General features: G+C 39.6%; 1 protein-coding gene across 5 annotated transcripts in view; it reads left to right on the plus strand.

Moving 5' to 3' along the window:
• RIC8B (RIC8 guanine nucleotide exchange factor B) overlaps positions 1–18,923 on the plus strand; it is a 126,340-nt gene that overhangs the window by 96,624 nt on the left and 10,793 nt on the right. For 3 of the 5 annotated variants that reach the window (XR_008626971.1, XM_055118643.1, XM_055118645.1), the window contains exon 9: positions 11,421–11,540. The exons of 1 other annotated variant lie outside the window; for it this stretch is intronic. Coding sequence is in view for 3 of the 4 variants with exons in the window: in XM_055118643.1 (XP_054974618.1) it covers positions 11,421–11,540 (120 nt within the window). In the remaining variant the exon portion in view is untranslated. Of the gene's footprint in view, positions 1–11,420; positions 11,541–14,556; positions 14,641–18,923 lie in introns of all 5 variants that reach the window. One more of the 5 variants, XM_055118644.1, reaches the window with a different exon arrangement.

Here is an 18,923-nt window from a genome sequence, read left to right on the forward strand (position 1 = left end):
AAGAAAATTCTTCTCTAATTAGATAGGACTTACATGGGTCCTGTATCACTGGCAAATTTAGGTCTGAACAATGAACATTTCTTTTGGCATGCCCAGTGCTATAAGCTTCAATAAGATCACATCATCATATGTTACAGAGAAGGCTTTCTGGAAGGAGAAGGCACCAGTGACTAAGCTCCCAGCACTGGGGCCAGAGATGTGTGTTGGTGACAGAATGCTTGCCTTTCATGTTGGAGACTACACTGAGGAAGATCCACCACTATTTCGATGCTATAAAATGGGCAACTCTATCAAGTATTTGAAGCCAAGATAGCGGAATCCTACAATTCTTCCTCTAATTATAGAAGTCATCATTCTAAGTTAGTCTAGCAAGCTCTTGATTTTTCTGTTCTATTGACTTTTTCCATATCAGCTTAATTGTTTATATCTCACCACTGGCAGTGTCATTTTTAATTGTAGAAATTGCATTCATTGTGTCCCACATATGGACACCATCAACTGAAGAGAGAAAATATGAGTACTCAGAAATGGTTGACATCATCACATCCTAGTGTAGATTGCTGATTATCTCTAGTGACTTCCTTGCAAGCTCCACAATGCTACTATAACATGGAAGAGCCCAGAGAAGATACAGAAACACTGAGTCCCTCCCAGCAAGGGAAACAGAAATGCATTGCGCTGTGGAAGCAATGTCCTATTTCAGGAGAGAACCTTTTTTAAAAACCAGAGATCTGCACGTGCAGTATTGTTCCTGTCTAAGCTTGCTGTCAGATTCGATAACTTAAAATTCCCTCACTGGAATCTTCTCTTTAGATCTGAACTTAAGGTGATGTTTATAGAACAGAGAGGAAGAGGATGGTCACCATTGTGAACTCTTATGTTTTTAAAACTCACTTATTACAAGTATAAACGTGTTTCTCAAGTAGCAGTGGTACAGATTTCGCCATTGATAGATTTTTTTTTCTTGTATCTTTCCCCATTCAGGTAAAACAGTGTGGAGGGGTGTTTGTAATCTAACATACTTATTCAAATGGTCCCGTGAAAGCAGTGGGGAACAGATTACTCGGCAAGCAAGATCTCTGTGCTGTGGGAAATGGCCCTCAGAACTCAAAGAATGTTTTCCATAGAAGATCATTCTGAAACTTAGCAATCTAGCAAGTTTATAGAGTCAGCATTTTAAGGATTGCTTAGTTCCCTCACTTCTTATTACCTGTCACCAGTGTTCCCAAAGTCACAGTTTCTTTCCTATGATGCATTTATTCACAACAGTTGATGGTATTGGCAAAAGCATTCAGAACTTACCCTTCATCCAGTTGTTCTTAATGCCATTGTCAAAAATTTAAGTGGATTCTGATTAATGCACCAAGGTAACCTGTAAACCTCTAACCTTTAGTGTAATCTAAAACCAAAAAGTATATGCAGTTTACATTTGGGCTTTGGAGACAGGTAGTATCACAACAGGGTTTTTTTTTTTTTTGTCAAAATTAATGTATTTAATGGACTGGAAATGGCTTTCTCAATTAGCACACTTATACAAAATAACTCATTCAAGTTACATGCTGCACAGTATTGGTCACTGTCACTGTCAATGTCATCCCGATGCTCATCGATTTGTTTGAGCAGGCACCAGTAATATCTCTCATTGAGAGACTTATTGTTACTGTTTTTGGCATATCCAGTACGCACGGGTAGCTTGCCAGGCTCTGCCACATGGACTCGATACTCTCGGTAACTTGCGGGGCTTTCCGAGAGGGGCGGAGGAACCGAACTCGGGTCGGCCGCGTGAAAGGTGAACGCCCAACCACTGTGCTGTCGCTCCAGCCCACAGTATTGGTATAGATATAAAATTTATTAAAACTTTTTAGACAAACTTTGGTTCTGTGTTGATAAGAAACCAGTTTCCTAAATTCTTTCATATCCTCTGGGATCAAACCCAAGGACTCAAAAGCAAAGCCAGTGCTTTCCCACTAAACTATATCTCCCATCTCTGACCCTAGCTCTAATTTTTTTTTTCCCTCTGAGCCTGCAGGTCCCTGACTATAACAGTGACATAATGTTATCTGTTGATATGATTTAGACATCTTTCCAGACATCAAGATAGATGCATCAAGGGGCTGGAAATAGTATGGCAGGCAGGGCATTTGCCTTGCTTGTGCTGACCTGGGTTCCCTGAGCACTACCAGTAGCAATTCCTGAGTGCAGAGCCAGGAGTTACCCCTAAGCATCGCTGGGTGTGGCTCAAAAGCTAAAATACATACACGTCTGTGTATGTGTGTGTGTGTCTAAAGACATTTGGCTTTTCCAAACAACAATTTTTTTTCACACTGTATATAAAGGAACTAGGGATCAAATAGGTACCTTTAAATAACTCTTATGGAGGGCCAGGCAAAAGGAATGGCCAAAGTCCACAGAACTTTAGAGCACATCCTTAAATACTGTTACTGCCCCACCCTAGAAATTGTTGTACTAAGCAAACTCAGGGCTTTTGCCCAAAAGCTTGTATTTATCTCAGAACTTTTGTCAAGATTTTGTTATATTGCTCTAAGTCAGGTTTCATTATTATTGTCCCCATAGAGCTGTAAATTAAAAAAAATCGTTTTTCAGGGGCTGGAGCGATAGCACAGCGGGTAGGGCGTTTGCCTTGCACTTGGCTGACTCGGGTTCAAATCCCAGCATCCCATATGGTCCCCTGAGCACTGCCAGGAGTAATTCCTGAGTGTAGAACCAGGTCCAGGTGTGACCCAAAAAGCAAAAAAAAAAAAAAAATCGTTTGTAATATTTACTGAGAAAATGAGCCAAAAATGAGGTCTTCAAGATTTTTTTGTCTAGCTTGAGCTTTGATGGTATATTTACATATTTTAGGATTTAAGTAGCATTTCTAGAATCTTGAACTTATTCACCATAAGCAAGCATGAAGTACACACTAAAATTCAGATCCCTAAAAGACCAAAATTGAATGAAAAAAACATTGCCACATTTGCTGAGTGTACTACTTCCAGCCTTTATGGAAGTTTACCAACCTTTGTAATATTTGTCCATACTAGTTTTGCATTTCAAAATTGAGTTTCGTCCTTTTTCTTTTGCGTTAGTACAATTTGGGTAAATGCCAACAAGAGACCAAGTGTGTTGGCTACATTATAGCACTGAGTTTGCACCAGGTTTTATTTGCTATGTTCCATTAGTTTTCTTGATTATCAAGAATAGCATATTTTTTAACTACATAATTTTGAAGGCAGTCAGAAGTTTGAACCACACGCAGCTGTGCTCAGGGTTTACTCCTTGCTCTGCATTCAAGGGGTCACTGTGGGTGGGCTCTGGGGACCATACAGGGTGGCCAGGATAGAACTTGTGTCAGCCATGTGCAAGGCAAGTGCCCTGCCTATTGTACTCATCTCTGGCCCCTAAGTATTTAATTCTTAACCCAACAACCCAAAATAAAAAATATTTAGAGAAAACCGTAAGGAACGCATTTACTGGCCAGTTATAGAGCACTGCCTCGCTTGTGTGGGGCCCTGGGTTTGATTCCTGGCACCGTAAAAAGAAAAAAAGAATGAAAAGCAAAAGAAAGAGAAGACATTTTTGAAGCTGCTTTTTTTTTTCCCTAGCAGCAACTTGATATTTATATTTGTACAGTTGTATCCACTGTATATACTTATGAGGCTGATATGTGATAGACTTACTCAATATTAGATAGATTTTTAAAAATCATATTACCCCTAGTGCCAGAGAAATAACATGCTTGCCTTGCATGAAGCCAACCTGAGTTTAATCCTCAGTAGCACACATGGTCCCCTGAGCACAGAGCCAGGGGTAAACCCTGAGCACTGTGGGTGTGCCCCCCACCAAGTCATAACACTTTAGTAATTTTTCCATGTTCTTTTCTAATAGATTTCAAAGACTTGTATTCAAAATGTGATTTCATAATTTATTCTACTTTAATTTGTGGAATCAGTATGTTCCATGTAAATGACAATTCTCAAATTACTTGAGACATCTTACCTGAGACACCACTAACTGGTATCTCTTCAGAATAGCTCATGTCTAATTTGGACTGTAACGCACTCCACAACATACCCCGTCATGGTGCGGCTCCTTCTTTATAGAGATTGCACATGACACTCCATAGTGACTCATAGGTTAGTAGTTCCTGGACCGCTGGTGTCACTGGATCAGCAGTGGGAGCAGTAGTCTCAGATGCGGGGGGTGGGGGGATTTCTCTTTGTTTATTTCTAAGTTTGTAGTACTTAGTAATTTTTTTTCCTGAAGGGGGACAGTAAGCTACGCAAGTAAGCTTGAGACCCTCCAGACTAGAGTAACAGTTCGCTGAGTCATTCAGGCCACTGCCTTACTCATTTCTCAGCAAGTGGTTTACTGATGCTACTATTAGTAAGTGGTGTTTATTGTGTCTAATATATGCCAGGTATTGTGCTGATACTTTGGGTAGGATTATTCCCCATTGTATCAATGAGGAAATGAAAGCGCAGAGAAGTCAAAGCAGCTTTCAGAGCACACAGTTTGGATCCATGCAGCCTAACTCCAGAGCTTGTGTGTTTGGGGAATTTTTTTCGTTGTGTTGAAGGTCGACAATGCAAGTTTCATTGTACTCTTCAGTTTGTTGTCTTCACCGGGGAACAAAATTTCACATAAAATTGATCATTTTAAGTGTGTTGGTCTGTGGCAGTACATGCGTCCACATTGGTGTGCAACCATCACCACCATCCGTTGCGAGAACTTTTTCTTCTTCCCAACTCTTGCCATATCCCCTGAAGAATCATCATTGTACATCCTCTGTGCATTCCACTAGGAACCTTGTATAAGTGAATCACATACGTATGCCCTTTTGTGACTGGCTAACTTGAATTAAGGTATTTGATATTTCCATGTTCTTTTCTAATAGACTGTAATTTATCCATATTATAGTATTTGTCAGGATTTTGTTCTGTTTTTAAGACTGATAATACTCTATTGTTTGTATATACCACATGTTGTTTATTCACCTCTTGCTGGAATCTTGGGTTGTTTCCAGTTTGGGGCTGTTGTAAATAACGCTGCTAATACGGCTCAACAGATGTCTGTGTTCTTGCATTTTCGAGTATAAATGTGGAAGAGAAGATGCTGGATCATATGGTAGTTCTAGGTTTAATTTTTTGAGGCACCAACACGTATTTTACATCCCTCCTAGTGATGCACACGGGCCACAATTTCTAAACATCTTTATCGGTGCTTATTTTCTGTGCTGTTATTGTTGTTATTTAATAACCGCCAAATGGGGTGTGAAGTCATAGCTTGTATTGTAAGTGCCTCTCTATTCTTTCTCAAAGCCAATGAAATAGAGAGATGAGTTTGCCCTTCTATCGTTTTCTATTCTTAGACCAGCTATTATTTTTATTCCCTATAACCACAATAGAAAATAAGAAAAAAGGGTGCTTTTTATAAATGCTGATATCAAAAACCCTAAAAGTTCTATTCAATTCTTTTTTGTTGTTGTTGGTTTTCGATTTTTGGACCACATCTGGCGGTGCTCAGGGCTAACTCCTGGTTCCTCTATTCAGTTCATTCTAATTCAAATAGCTTTTCCAGGTATTTTCCAGACACATTCAGAATCTGTCTATCCCTTGCTGCCTTCACCACTCCTGCTGGTTCAAGCCAAAACCAGGTGGGGCCAGTGGTGAAGTCAGAAAAAAAGAGAATAGGGGCTGGAGAGATAGCACAGCGGGTAGGGCGTTTGCCTTGCACGCAGCCGACCCGGGTTCGAATCCCAGCATCCCATATGGTCCCCTGAGCACCGCCAGGAGTAATTCCTGAGTGTAGAACCAGGAGTAACCCCTGTGCATCGCCAGGTGTGACCCAAAAAGTAAAAAAAAAAAAAAGAGAATAAACAAAATCATCTCCCTCTAGGACCATTTTAATAGCCACCTCACTGATCTTGTTGCTGCTTCTTCTGTCCTCTTTACCTGTTCTCAACACGGCAGATAGTGTAATCCTTATAAAGTGCCAATCACGTGCTGTCACTACGCAGATCTCTGCAGTGACTGGAGTCTGAAGTGCTCACCGTGATGTCCTTGCCCCTTTCTGACGGTGCTGCCACCACAGTGGCCTCACTCCTGCCTGGAGCTTTCCCACTGGTTGTGCTTCAGCCTGGAATGCTTACTCCCCGGACAGTTACATAGCTCAGCCCCGCTCCTCCGTCTAGCCTTCACCCACGTATCATCTTCATGAAGCTTTTTATTTTCCCTTATTAAAAATCACAGTGGGGCTAGAGCGATAGCACGGCGGGTAGGGTGCTTGCCTTGCACTCGGCTGACCCGGGTTCAATTCCCAGCATCCCATATGGTCCCCTGAGCACCGCCAGGAGTAATTCCTAAGTGCAGAGCCAGGAGTGACCCCTGAGCATCGCTGAGTGTGACCCAAAAAGCAAAAAAAAAAAAAAAAAAAAAATCACAGCTTTCCTGTCCTCACCCTGGCTGCATAACACTTTCTTATACTTTGGCATTTCTCATTTCTAATATATACCAGATAAGCTACTTATTCATTAAATCTCTTTTGCCCTCTAGGAGATAAGCTCCGTGAGGGTAGAAGTACCTTTTGCATGTTTTTGTTCTTTGGGATGTCTCCAGAATAGTACCCAGTATAAGTGGGTACCGATCACATTTTTAACAATTTTCTGAATTGTTCAGTTTTTGGTGAGTTTAGATGATATTAGGATATCAAGATTATTGAGTTTCCTGTCCTCGTCACTGTGTTTACTTGTGCAGTGGAAATCAAATTCAGGAAAATCAGTATATGGTAAATTTCTACTCTCCTCTTTGTGCTGTAGGCAGATTCTCTGGGGAGGTTTTCCTGGAAAGACAATTCTAGCTTTATTTGCATCTGTTTCTTTTCTCACTGTGCCTTCCTTGGTCTGTTTACAAACGCTTTTTCCTAAAACCCCTCATCCTTTTCTTAGAGGTTTCAATCTGTCAACCTGTAGCTTTGATTTAGCCCACAACTAGTTTCTGTGTGACTTGCCCACGTTTCATTGGTTATTCGTGTTTGTGCTTTCTGTTTTATATAGTTCTTCTCAAAATAATTACTTGTTGTGGCCTGAGAGACGTGGTGCAGGAGGTAAGACACCTGCCTTGTGTGCTGCTGCTGCAGTTCTATCTCTAGTACCACATATCCCCGCCAAGCACTGATGAAATGTCCCCTGGGTATGGAGCTGGAGTAACCACCAAGCACCACTAGTTGTTGCCCCAAAACAAATAAGTTAATAGTTACTTGGTAAACATTAGAATTCAATTTTACTAGATAAAGATCTGCGTGTCTGACTTCTTTTTTTGGGGGGAGGGGTTGCAGAGAGGACTTCCTAAAGTAGTGCTCAGGGACCCCATGGGCTACTCCCAGTGATCCCTGGCCAAACGGACTGGCAGTTTGGTGAGAAAGCCTGAGGAGGCGGCATAGCTTAGGTTCTTCGGTGCTCCAAAGGCCATGTGGTGACAGGCTCAAACCTGACATGCTCCCGAGTCCCTGTACTGCCTCCCTATCCCTGAATGTCTAACTTCTCTAGGGGAAAAAATGTGGGGTTTATTTTGGGGGGCGGGGGGATCTGAGCGATAGTACAGTGGGGAGGGCATTTGCCTTGCACATATTCGACCTGGGTTCAATCCCCAGCATCACATATGGTCCCTCGAGTACCACCAGGAGTGATTCCTGAGCACAGAGCCAGGAGTAACCCTTGAGCATTGCCAGGTGTGACCTAAAGAGGGAGAAAAAAAAAAGAGGAAAATAATGTTTTTCAAAAGGAAGCTTGGATTATATGAGACTTGTGTTTCACATAGCAATCTTGTGATGGAAGTAGTGGTCCCCATCATATGAGACATCGGCTCCTTTGGTTTGATGGCCTGTCCTTGTCATTTCTCTGCCTGGTCCCCGTATGAATTTGACTGTAGCCCCTTGAGTAAAATCTAACTCATTTTTAGAGATGGGAGTTAATTTTTTTTTATTTTTACATTTTTATATAGCATAGGTAGCTTTCTTATTACATGATCTAGTACTATTGCTGTCAGCCAAGTGTGTTAATTATATAAACAGCAATCAGAAGTCTTGAAATATACTTCCGCTTTTATGCATATGTTTATTTTGCTCATACATTTTTGGTATGTCTTCATCTTTTCTGCTCCAGACCCATAGCTTCTGTCAAGATATTAGAAAATTCTTGATGAAATATCAGAGATAAGAATGAAATATTTTTGCCCCCTTTCACATACTCATACACATCTTCATAGAACTGGAGACATTGGGAAGATGGGAAATGAGAGTAAAGGCACGGTAGGAAAAAAATGGTGATAAATACAGAATTACCCAATAAAATATCAGTCACAATTAATGTGTTTAAGCATCTTAATACTCAGTCTTAAAATAAAATCAACCCCAGAGTTTCACAGTGTTAACATTCAAGTCTCAGCCTGTCATATTTGAGGTTATAAAGGTGGTAAGTTTATGTTTGAAAACCGTTTTATGCAGCCTCACATCATTACTAGGGTGGTGACTATTATTTTCATTGTAGAGAAAAATGACACCAGATGGAAGTTGAGGCAGGAGAGAACAAGTCTCTATTGGCCTCCTTTCCAGCACATCACATTGACATTTTTGCTGTAGGAGAATTACACTCTTCAGTGCCCCACTCTGTTTTCTGTGGTGATATGTGCTGCTTCTGAGAAGGCTGGTGGGGGGGGAGTTCGAGGTGTCTTATTAGGGAAAAAATGAAACCCACATCCCTGAATGACCGTGAGGCATTGGAATGTTTAACTCCATGGGTAAAGCATGGTAAGTTTTTACTAAGAATAAATTTCTGACTGCTGCTTTTATGCAAAAGATTTTGAGTGAACAAAGGACTTGGAGGTATTCATCACTAATTTCCAAGTAAGCCATTAAAGCATTTATCAGCAAAGGACTTGAAGTAAACTTGTAGAAAACAGACATTTTCACTGAGCCCTTAGAAGACCAAGAAACGAACCAAACGTGTCAGATCCAGCAGTTCAAATCCTGACTTGGTATACTGTGGTATCCACGTACCACTATACTTAGCAATGCATCCTCCTGACACACTTTTCCCCCTTGAGGCACACGCTGGCTTGTGCTGGCTGGTGTTACATTACAGACCAGATTGGATCTGCTTATTTAAATTATCCCATTTAAATCATATTGGACTTGAGCGCTCTGCCCCCCACTTTTCTCAAGAAATAAACAGGTACTATCTATGCTAGTTAATATAGCTCCCTTATACTTTCTTCTAGGGCCTTAATTTCCTTTGCTTGTGATTTTTGCCTATAGTAAGTACCTTAACTTATTTATGAGACTGGTTGTTTCTCTAATAGGTAGCAGACAAGAAATTACTGAAAACATCCCACGCCAAGGTACATAAAAAGGGCTGGCGAGAGTATACCAGATCAGGTGCTTGCCTTGCATATAGCCAGCCCGGCTTCAGTTCCCAACTCCACATAGGGAGCCCCAAGCCCCGCTGGAAGTGATGCTGAGTGCAGAGCCAGGAGTAAGCCCTGAGCACTGCTGGGTGTGACCCCAAATCAAAAATTTTTAAGTGAAAGGTGGTGGAATTGTATTTTCAGTATGACAGCTGGATTTATTATAAAAACTCCTTATAACTCAGAAGTCTTACTTGGATCCTTGTCTTGACTTTTGGAAAATATGATGACCTCATGCAGTGTTTTAATGGCCACTAATTTGAGGTCATTTTTCCTTTTATGAGCACCAAGAATAAAGAAGCAGAATTAATAGCACACCGTGTCTGTGTATCAATCACTTGGAAAATGTTAGGCTAAAAATAAATTTTTAAAAAAATAAATACGTTTATTCTCCCAATTCTCTGAGAAGGTCCAAGCCTCTTTAAAGTTTCCTGCACGATTGTGGTGTAAAATCAAAGCTAAGGATCTCTGATGAGCCTGTGGGTTTTCAGGCTGTTTCCTGGGTTCCTGAAAGTGCCTTAAGGGCTGCCATGGCCATTTTATCCTTTCTGCTGAGTCTTCCTTTGTTTTATGCATTGGCTTTCTGCATAGATTTCAACTCTTAAAAATGGGGGCAGGGATGTTCCATTATTTTTAAGGAAAAGTTCTTGACCATGTCTCTGCACCTAGGTCTTAATAAGAATGGGAAAGTTTTTGAGGATGGCTAGCACTGAATTCATCGATAAGAATCTGCCATGTAACCTCTGAGGAACATAGAAAAGGGAAAGAAATTTCTTAGTAATTGATAATTATATCATGTATCATCTTCAAAAAGAAAAGCCTTATTCAGTAAAGTTCCGGAGGAAAAGTCAATGCAGGGCTACTGGAGTTAGCTTTCAAGGACTTAATTGAGCAGATTATCTTTGTTTGGACGCTCATTTTTTTCCTCCATTGAGTTTGACACTTCTCCAGTTTACCAAAACCAATGACCAATACTCTACATTGTTTAAATCTTATCAGTTCTCTCATTCAAATGCCTGCCCCTTAATGCATTAGCTTATAGACTGAGGGAAATAATTTCTTAGGAGTTTGTTATTAGCAATAATAATTTATATGATCATTATAAACAGACTGTACTTATCAAGTATAAAAATACTGTAAAGTCTTAGCTGTTCCTCCAGAAAAAAATATTTAAATCATAGAAATTTAGCAGCCAATTATAGAATTATCTTATTCTACCTCCTCAACAGAATAAAATGTGGAATTTTTTATCTAAGAGAATTACTTGTTTGATATTAGAACTATGTACAGAGTTTATGGAGGGTTTTCCTTTTAAGTACTATATTAAAGCTATTTCCAGAAAGTCAGATGGTGTATCTGTCTCTTGGTAGGCTAGATTGCATTACTTTTTTTTTTTAATCTAGGTCAGATCAAGTCTAATTAAAACTGTTCTTCTGCTTTATCTTTTATTATTTAAACACTCATTGCCTACTGTGGTCTCACTAATGGACTAATTTCCTGAGATTATAAATTGGCATGCTTTCATTTTCAGATTCCAGCCTTTCATTTTTCAGATTTTTTTTTTACATTTATTTTATGCTGTATTACAAAATGAATTTCTCCTCTGAAATCATTTGGCCCTTATAATTAATGGATAAGCTGTGCATCCAAGGATGTTTATCCTAACGGCACCAGTCTTATTTCATATTTTTAAAAGCAGCCATGCCTTTAAAAGACAAAGTTGGCAAGTTAGTTTTACTTGGAATAAAAAAAAAATAGCTATTGCCCATTTCCCAAAACAAATTAGTAGAAAAAGTTAATTTTTTAATTTCTATAGCAGTTCTATACTATAAAATTGCTATTACTGCCAATTTTTTGGCTATTATACTCTTTCTTATTATAACTTACAATTTGGACCAGAAAAGTATAGAAAGAGCATAATTTTAAAACATACAGCATAACTTTTTTTTCTTTTTGTAGCATTAATCTTATCACTGGTCATTTAGAGGAACCAATGCCAAACCCCATAGATGAAATGACAGAAGAACAAAAAGAATATGAAGCCATGAAACTTGTCAACATGCTTGATAAACTTTCCAGGTATTGTATTCCCATCCATTTTTTGCTTGGTTTCTAAAAATGTTCTATTTCTTTGTCTCTCTCATGGAGAGGTACCAGAGAACAGCAGCTCTAGAGCCCCACGCTGAGTGGAACAGGGCGTCCCACGCAGCAGTAGTTCTCTCTTTGCTACCAGGGTTTTTCTCCACGTGCCGCTTCTGGATGTGCATCCTTAGACACTGCCACTCTCAACTAGGCTAGTGACTGCTAGATCACGGTGACACCTAACCCACTAACCTCCCTGTCTTCAAAAAGATGCCGAGTTAGGCTCAGTGGTTTTGCTGCTTCTCGTACTTTTTGTTTTAGTTTGTTTTGGGGGTTTTTCATTCCAAATCATGATGCTTTTTATTTCTTTCATTTTTGGTGTGCAACTTTGCCATTCTATCTCTTTGGGTTGCTGCTGAGAACCAAGAACTCCAAAACGTAACGAACCCATCAGGATCAAGTAAAGAATCGCGCAAATGATAGGCTCTGAACACAAGCAGTTGTGCTAATTAGGGGTTCTAAGAACGGTTTCCCTTTCTTGCTTCACACCCCTCCCCTGGAAAAATAGCCAGTTTTTTTTAAATAATTAAATGCAGTCTAAATATCAGCATCTAGTCACTTTGGAAGGGTGATTAGAAAATACTAATTCCTTTCACACTTGGCTGAATCGCTCTGTTTTCTGGATCATACACTGAGGCACTGTCTCTCTTGGGTATCTTAAGTGAGTGCTTCTGTGCGGTGCACGACTTCTTCCACACAAAGGTGAATTTCTTCTGGTCATCATCTTTTCCACAACAACTATGTAAAGACAAGTAGCCCTCCTCAAGAGAGTTAGCAACTGGAACAGGAAAGCCACAAAAGTAACGAGTAAAAGGAAAAGTGTATTAAAGCAGAAGCTAAGAACATGGCAGACAGCTTAGCTTAAAATGTCCCAAATGAGGTTGACGTGTGGAGTGGGGCTAGTGTGAGCACTTGGATGCAGAGTCTGAGCTCTTTTTCAGTGATGCGGAGAATGTATGAGAATGTGGTAGAAGTTACTTCATCATCTATAAAAATAGTTTGACTAGAACTTCATGATTTTTCAACTAGTCCTTTCATTCTTTCCCAGAAAGATTAGAATTTACCGCTAACTTCCTATTCCCCCAGTCTGCAGGAATCATTAGCTGTTAGCAAATGACTTTCTTCACACCTTTGTATAGAACAGGCCCTTTTCTTCCCTAAAGGGATTTACAAGGAGAAGACACTGGTAGAGCACCCTTAGGGTAAGCCCTGAGTCCTGTGGTGGAAGCTGGAATATAAATGAGGATCTTAGTGGAGCCTTAACGTGCAGGGACATAAATCAGCAGAGCTGCAGAGATTTTATTTTCTTACCAGTCAGATGAGTTCTTAAAGGTTAACACGGGTACTGTTCAACTGGCTTATATATCCTGGCTGGATAAACTCCAAGCTAAGAAAGTGGGATAATGCAGTATTACCCAGGTGTTTCACTTATGGAGAGACAAGATCATATCTTAAGGCATCCCTCTAACAGCACATAAAGCGAAGGTGTTAATGACTCATTCTCGTTCATCTGAGGAGAATTCACATATTCTCTACAAAACTGCCAAAAACCAAATGTACTAAAGTCAACTTTAAAATAGTCAAACATCCCATCAGTTTAAATTCCGCCTTACAGAAGGTACATACTCAACAGAAGCACCCAGCACGTGCCCAACTCAGTCTGGAAAGAGAAATCGATTATTCATGTATAAAATCTGGCTAATCTCTTGTGTTCGCTTTGATGGTACCAATTTTGCCACAGAAGCTGAAGCAAAAGGCAACCTTGAGAGTAGTTACAAACATCATACCTTTTTGCATGGTGTGTGGTGGGGTTTTTACGCTGTCTGCCTTTGTACGCTTTCTAACATTTCCTCTCACTAACAACCGCAAGTGATAAAACTGAGCAGAGAGCAGCAGGAGGCCTTCCAAAGCAGGAATGCAAAGAATGAAGCCATTCTTTATGCATCATACGTGTTTGTCTGAAGTTTATTCTCTCTTTCCCTATTGTTTGTTCAGTTTTGTTTTGTTTTGTTTTGTTTTTGTATTTTGAGCTTAAAAAATACCATGTAGCCAAAGTAAAACTAGAATTCCAGGAACATCTATTAAGCAGCTACTGTGTGCTGATTCAGAGGTTAGCATGACAGTCTCTGCCTTTGGAAAGTTGACACTTTAATGGAGGAAAACTCACATTTTAATGGAGGAGTAATCTAGTCTAGAATACAGTGTAGAAAATAATAACAAAATAAGATCTGTGTTAACCTATGTGCCCCAGGAAAAGCGGTTCATTTTGAGTAGAAAAATCAGGACTGTTTCACAGGAAAGTTAATATTGGTGCTCAGTCTTGAAGTTTAACAGGTATTTAATAGGCAAGTGGTGAAATAAACATTCCAGATAGAGGGAAGTTTACTTTTGCCAATAAGATAAACGTTTGGTATTCACATATGCATCTAATTCTTCTAAAGAGTTCAGGTTGTCTTACCATGATTTGATTAACATATTATCAGATTTATATGTTAAGGAAAGGAAGGCCCAACAAATTGCTTAGAAATTTCCAAGCTAATGACTGGCAATAATCTATTTCCTTTAACAGTTTATAAAACATTGTCACTTACATTCTCTTTGTAGCTTTATAATGAAATAAAACGAGGAATTTCATTTTCCAGAACTGAAGTCCTTTGCTTTGTCCACTGTGTCGCTGTCTGAGTCTTGAGTCAGTGTTTACCAGAACACTTCCTGCTCGTCCTCCTCAACACTGTGCTAGTTAGCTCCCGTCAGTCTCCCTGGGGAGATTGTCATTCCCCAAGTCTTTATTTACGCTGGAGTGTACTGTAGCTTTGTCTGACTAACTCTCCTTTTCAAAAATTGAGATCATTTGCTCCTGGGCCTATCCTGAAAGGCGTATGAGTACAGGATAGGGTTGGAGGTGATGTGGCCAGTGAATGGACACTAGACACTTCCTTTTTTCCATCCTCAGGAGAGCAGATGTGAAGGACCTGCACCAAGATGGTGGTTAGCAACAGTGGCCCGTGCCAAAGCACTTACCACGGGGATGACTAAGGTTGGTCATGCCAGATCCCATTACTGAGCCTGGTGTAGAATGTAGATGTGATTTACTACCAAAACTACAAGCGTCCCCTGAAAGCAAACTAAAATTAAATTTCTGTTCCACTTCCATGCCGGACACAGGCACTGCCTTAAGGAGTTCTCAACCTTAGACCTTTCCCTTTGCTAGATTGCCAGTGACACTGGAGAGATTATTGCTTACTTTCTAACCATGGGATGCCAGCTGACTTGTTTTCCAAGCAATTTTGCTGGGGTTGTGGAGGTTTAAGGCTTGTATTTGTGGCAGATATAGATAAAGGGGTTGGCAGTGGATTTCCAAATTGAGAATAACCTGAACCCTGTCCGTCCCATCATGTCTAGCTAGCACGGTGCCTTGGATACTGTAGTTTCACTTGCGTGATGATGAAATGATGACAGCTGATCCCAGAATTTTAAGGCCAGTTTTTTTGGTCTTTAAAATATTCTTTAGAATTCTTTAGAATATTCTGTAGAATATTCATACAGTATATTGGAACATTGTATGACTGAAACCCAATCATGAACAGCTTGTAACTGTATCTCATGATGATTCAGTTAAAAAATTAAAGAAATAAAAACAAGTAAAGAAGCTTTATAGCTTAAGACTATATTTTTACTAATTCCCTTTCTTAGCAAGATATTGTAAAATTCAGGACTGGAAAGGAATTCTGTAAGATACTTGGGCCCACAATCATCTATCTTAAATATTAGGATAAATTGTTTCTTGAATATAAAAAATTTCTAGTAGTTATCAGATGTATTTAGGTCTGAGTTATGAGAAAGCTTGATTGATATCTTAATCTGAGAGTAGTGTTGAAAGAAGGATGGAATTTTCCTGCCTCTCCACCTCTGCTTTCTTTTCTGAACTGAAAAAAGTAATAAACTCCTACAACTTCAGTGGGAGATTAGAACGGGGATCGTGTGTGGTTGAGCAAGTTTGGTGTGGCTAATACAGTTGCCTCCGCCTTAACCGCAGCACACCATTATATGGTACCGCAGCCTTCTAGAAAAGGGGAGAAGTGATTGATTGATTGACACTTAAACTAACCTAGGGAAGTAATACTTCACATTTCAGTTGTGTTTGGACTTTCCTAATCTTAACCCTTTTGATTCCTTAATTGGAATTATGACCAATTGCTCTTCTCCCTCTCTTTATACTCTTCTCCCTCTCCTTACTCAAGATACATTGCTTTTTTGCTTATATGCTCTACTATAAAAATATACCATATAAGTTTTACACTTAAATAGTATTTCTTTACCCATTCCTTCCCATTCTCCTTATCCAATTTTCCACCCCAGCCATTATGTATAATTTGGGACATGACTTTCTGAAGAAATGCAAGCAATATTATAGAAATAGTTTCCTAAAACTCGAGGATTTTTTTTTTACTTTGATAACTCCTTTTTTTTTTTAATTTTTATTGAGTCACCATGTGGAAAATTACAAAGCTTTCAGGCATAAGTCTCAGTTTTACAATGCTCAAACAACCATCCCTTCATCAGTGCGCATATTTCACCACCGAAAGAAAACCCCAGTATACCTCCCACCCCGCCTGTGTAACTGATAAATTTCACTTTCTCTTTACTTTGGTTACATTCAGTATTTCAACAAAAAACTCACTATTATTGTTTGGAGTTTCCCCCCCTAGAATCAGACCTGAAGAGATACGAGGTCGCGCGGCAGCATGGATTTCTGTATTTTACTAAGTCCAGGGAAATTTGTGGCAGAAATTGGATCATTGCAAGCTTGTACCTCTCATTAGTGGTCCTTTTAAGCTGGCAGTCGCCACACCCTTCACCCCCGGCAAGGAAAAGTTGAGAGAGAAAAACCTTTCCCCTCCTGGGCAGACCTGGGGCCTCGGCTTAGTTCATAGTCTAGAGACATTTCTGCAAGAAGTTGCCGGTACCCAAAGTAGTTTAGCTGGCCTCTGGGATCATGCTCGTGCAGCTGCAGAGAGGCTGCACACTTGTGGCACTGGAGTCACATCTCGGCAGAGAACGGGGGCCGGTACCACCCCCTCCCGAGAGCCGCTGTGTGTCCCATTGCTGCAAGCTCGTACCTCTCATTAGTGGTCCTCATAAGCTGGCGGTCACCATCGGGGATTATTTTTAAATTTACCAAAGCTGATAGATGACATCTATGACATCCTATCCTCATGATAAAAAATAATAAAGATGTCATTTTTCTTTATAATAAGTACTTTAGTCTACCTGCAAAAGTAACTAATTACACACCTCTATGACGAGTTAGCCAAGTGACTGCTTTTCAGTTACATTTTATAAATGTGACCTAATTTTTAAAGCATTGTTGAATCTGTTGTAGGTATGAAATATAAAGACTTTAATTGTTTACAAAAGAAATTGTTTGGATTTGGTGTCCAACATGATTCCTACTTGCTATATATGACTGTTGAGCATTTTAAATGTGGCTAGTCTGAATCAGGATATACTATAAATGTAAATTATACTCACCAACTTAAAAAGACTGTAAATCCTCTATACCGATTTTATGTTAAAAATGTGTTTTTTACATAATGATTAAACAAAATATGTTAACTATGTATTCTTGTTCAGTGTGGCTACGAGAACATTTAGGCTTACATGTATTGCTTGCATTTGCAGCTCATATTATACTCAGTACTGCTGTACTACATAATTAAAATACATTGTACAAGGGTCAGGCAGATAGCTGAAAGGGCTAGAGCATGTATCCGGCATTCTTGAAGCACAAGTTTGAACCCTGATGCCTAAACATCATCAGATTTGAGCACTGGACTAACTGGCTGGACAACTGGACCAAGTTTTACCAGGAATGGTCTTAGAGTCCCCTGAGCACTTAGGAGGCCCAAAATAATAATAGCAATAAAAATAATAAAAATTGTAAGGTTACTTGAAAGGTCAGTGACGAGAACAAGGATTCACATTATGTTCCTGTAAGATGGCAGGGAATAATTTTTAAAAACATATCTTCGGTTATAAGGGCTTCCACTAGCTAACTCCTGTGTCGGGTGTCTTGCCACCTTTTGGATTGCTTTTTAGTCATCAGGATCCTTCAACTCTGTAGTGGGAATAACTGCTTTAAAGCTCTTGGTTTAAGCACTAGATGAGGTGGCTTCTTTCTACTGGAGAAACACCAAATAAGAACACACACCACTAGCTCTTTGTTCTCGTGGTACCCTCTTCTAACTGTAAAGTCTTTTGGATTGAAAAGAATATGTAAGAACGTCACATTTCTGCTACCTTTTTCAATAGTATCAGTTGGCATGCTGACCTCTTATTAATATTTATTTTGCTAATTTGAGCAACATGATAGAAAAGTTCTTTGGAGAAGTTTTCAGGATATTTTTTCCCACATTAACTTGGGATTAAAGCAGTGTCATTCTAGCACTTTCTCTGTATTTTCTAACAAGGCTATTTAATGTGAAGTGAATATTAGCTTTTTCGAAGCTTTGCATGTGGTCTAACAGAAATTAGAATAAAAATGAGGAACTAATGTTTATATTAAGACTTTAAAAAGTGCTTCCATGTATGTTGATCACCGCTGATCATTCAAACAATCCTGTGAGTTTGAGGGAGCAATAGGAGTATGTGGAACTAAAGCTCAAGTGTCCATCTCCGGGTCAGGATCAGGACTTAGTCTTCAGACTGCAGTTGCCACCAGCTGTCCAGTGATTTGTAACAAGATTCTACATTATAAACACAATGAGAAGTAGCCATAAGCCTATTTACCTGAGAAAGAGAATTAAGGTTTGCAGGACCTGCCTTCCTGCTTTCTCATTGTTGAAATCTTCTCAAATATCAAGTCAAGGTACCAGAAAGTTAATACTGTATCAAAACACGTACAAAAAAATCTTTATGTGAAGGAAACCAGTAATACTGCTGTGATTCTGTACTATATTAATGCAGGGTTTGGTAATTGTTTTGAAAAGAATGACTATAGGCATTCTGACCATTCTTATATTCAGTTATACTAAGAAAGGTCAACTTTTAAGATTTCTCTATGGCAGTGTTTTGCAATTTTTTTTTCCAACTGTGCCCCCTTCTGACCTTATTTCCCTCCTGTGGGCCCCTTAGACTCAGGCTGTGACCACTTCCCCCGTTTATGTGATTTTTCACCTGTGGCCTCTTGAAATGTCCTAGGGGCCCAGGGGAGATAACGTGACTGCTCTGTGGAACTGTTCAAGCAACTTCCAACTGTCTTTACCAGAGTGGAAGGGCATGGTGTGGACCATATTCTAAATCATTTGTCTTGGGCTTGTT

Source organism: Sorex araneus, chromosome 10 (assembly GCF_027595985.1).
Source record: "Sorex araneus isolate mSorAra2 chromosome 10, mSorAra2.pri, whole genome shotgun sequence".
NCBI lineage: Eukaryota > Metazoa > Chordata > Mammalia > Eulipotyphla > Soricidae > Sorex > Sorex araneus.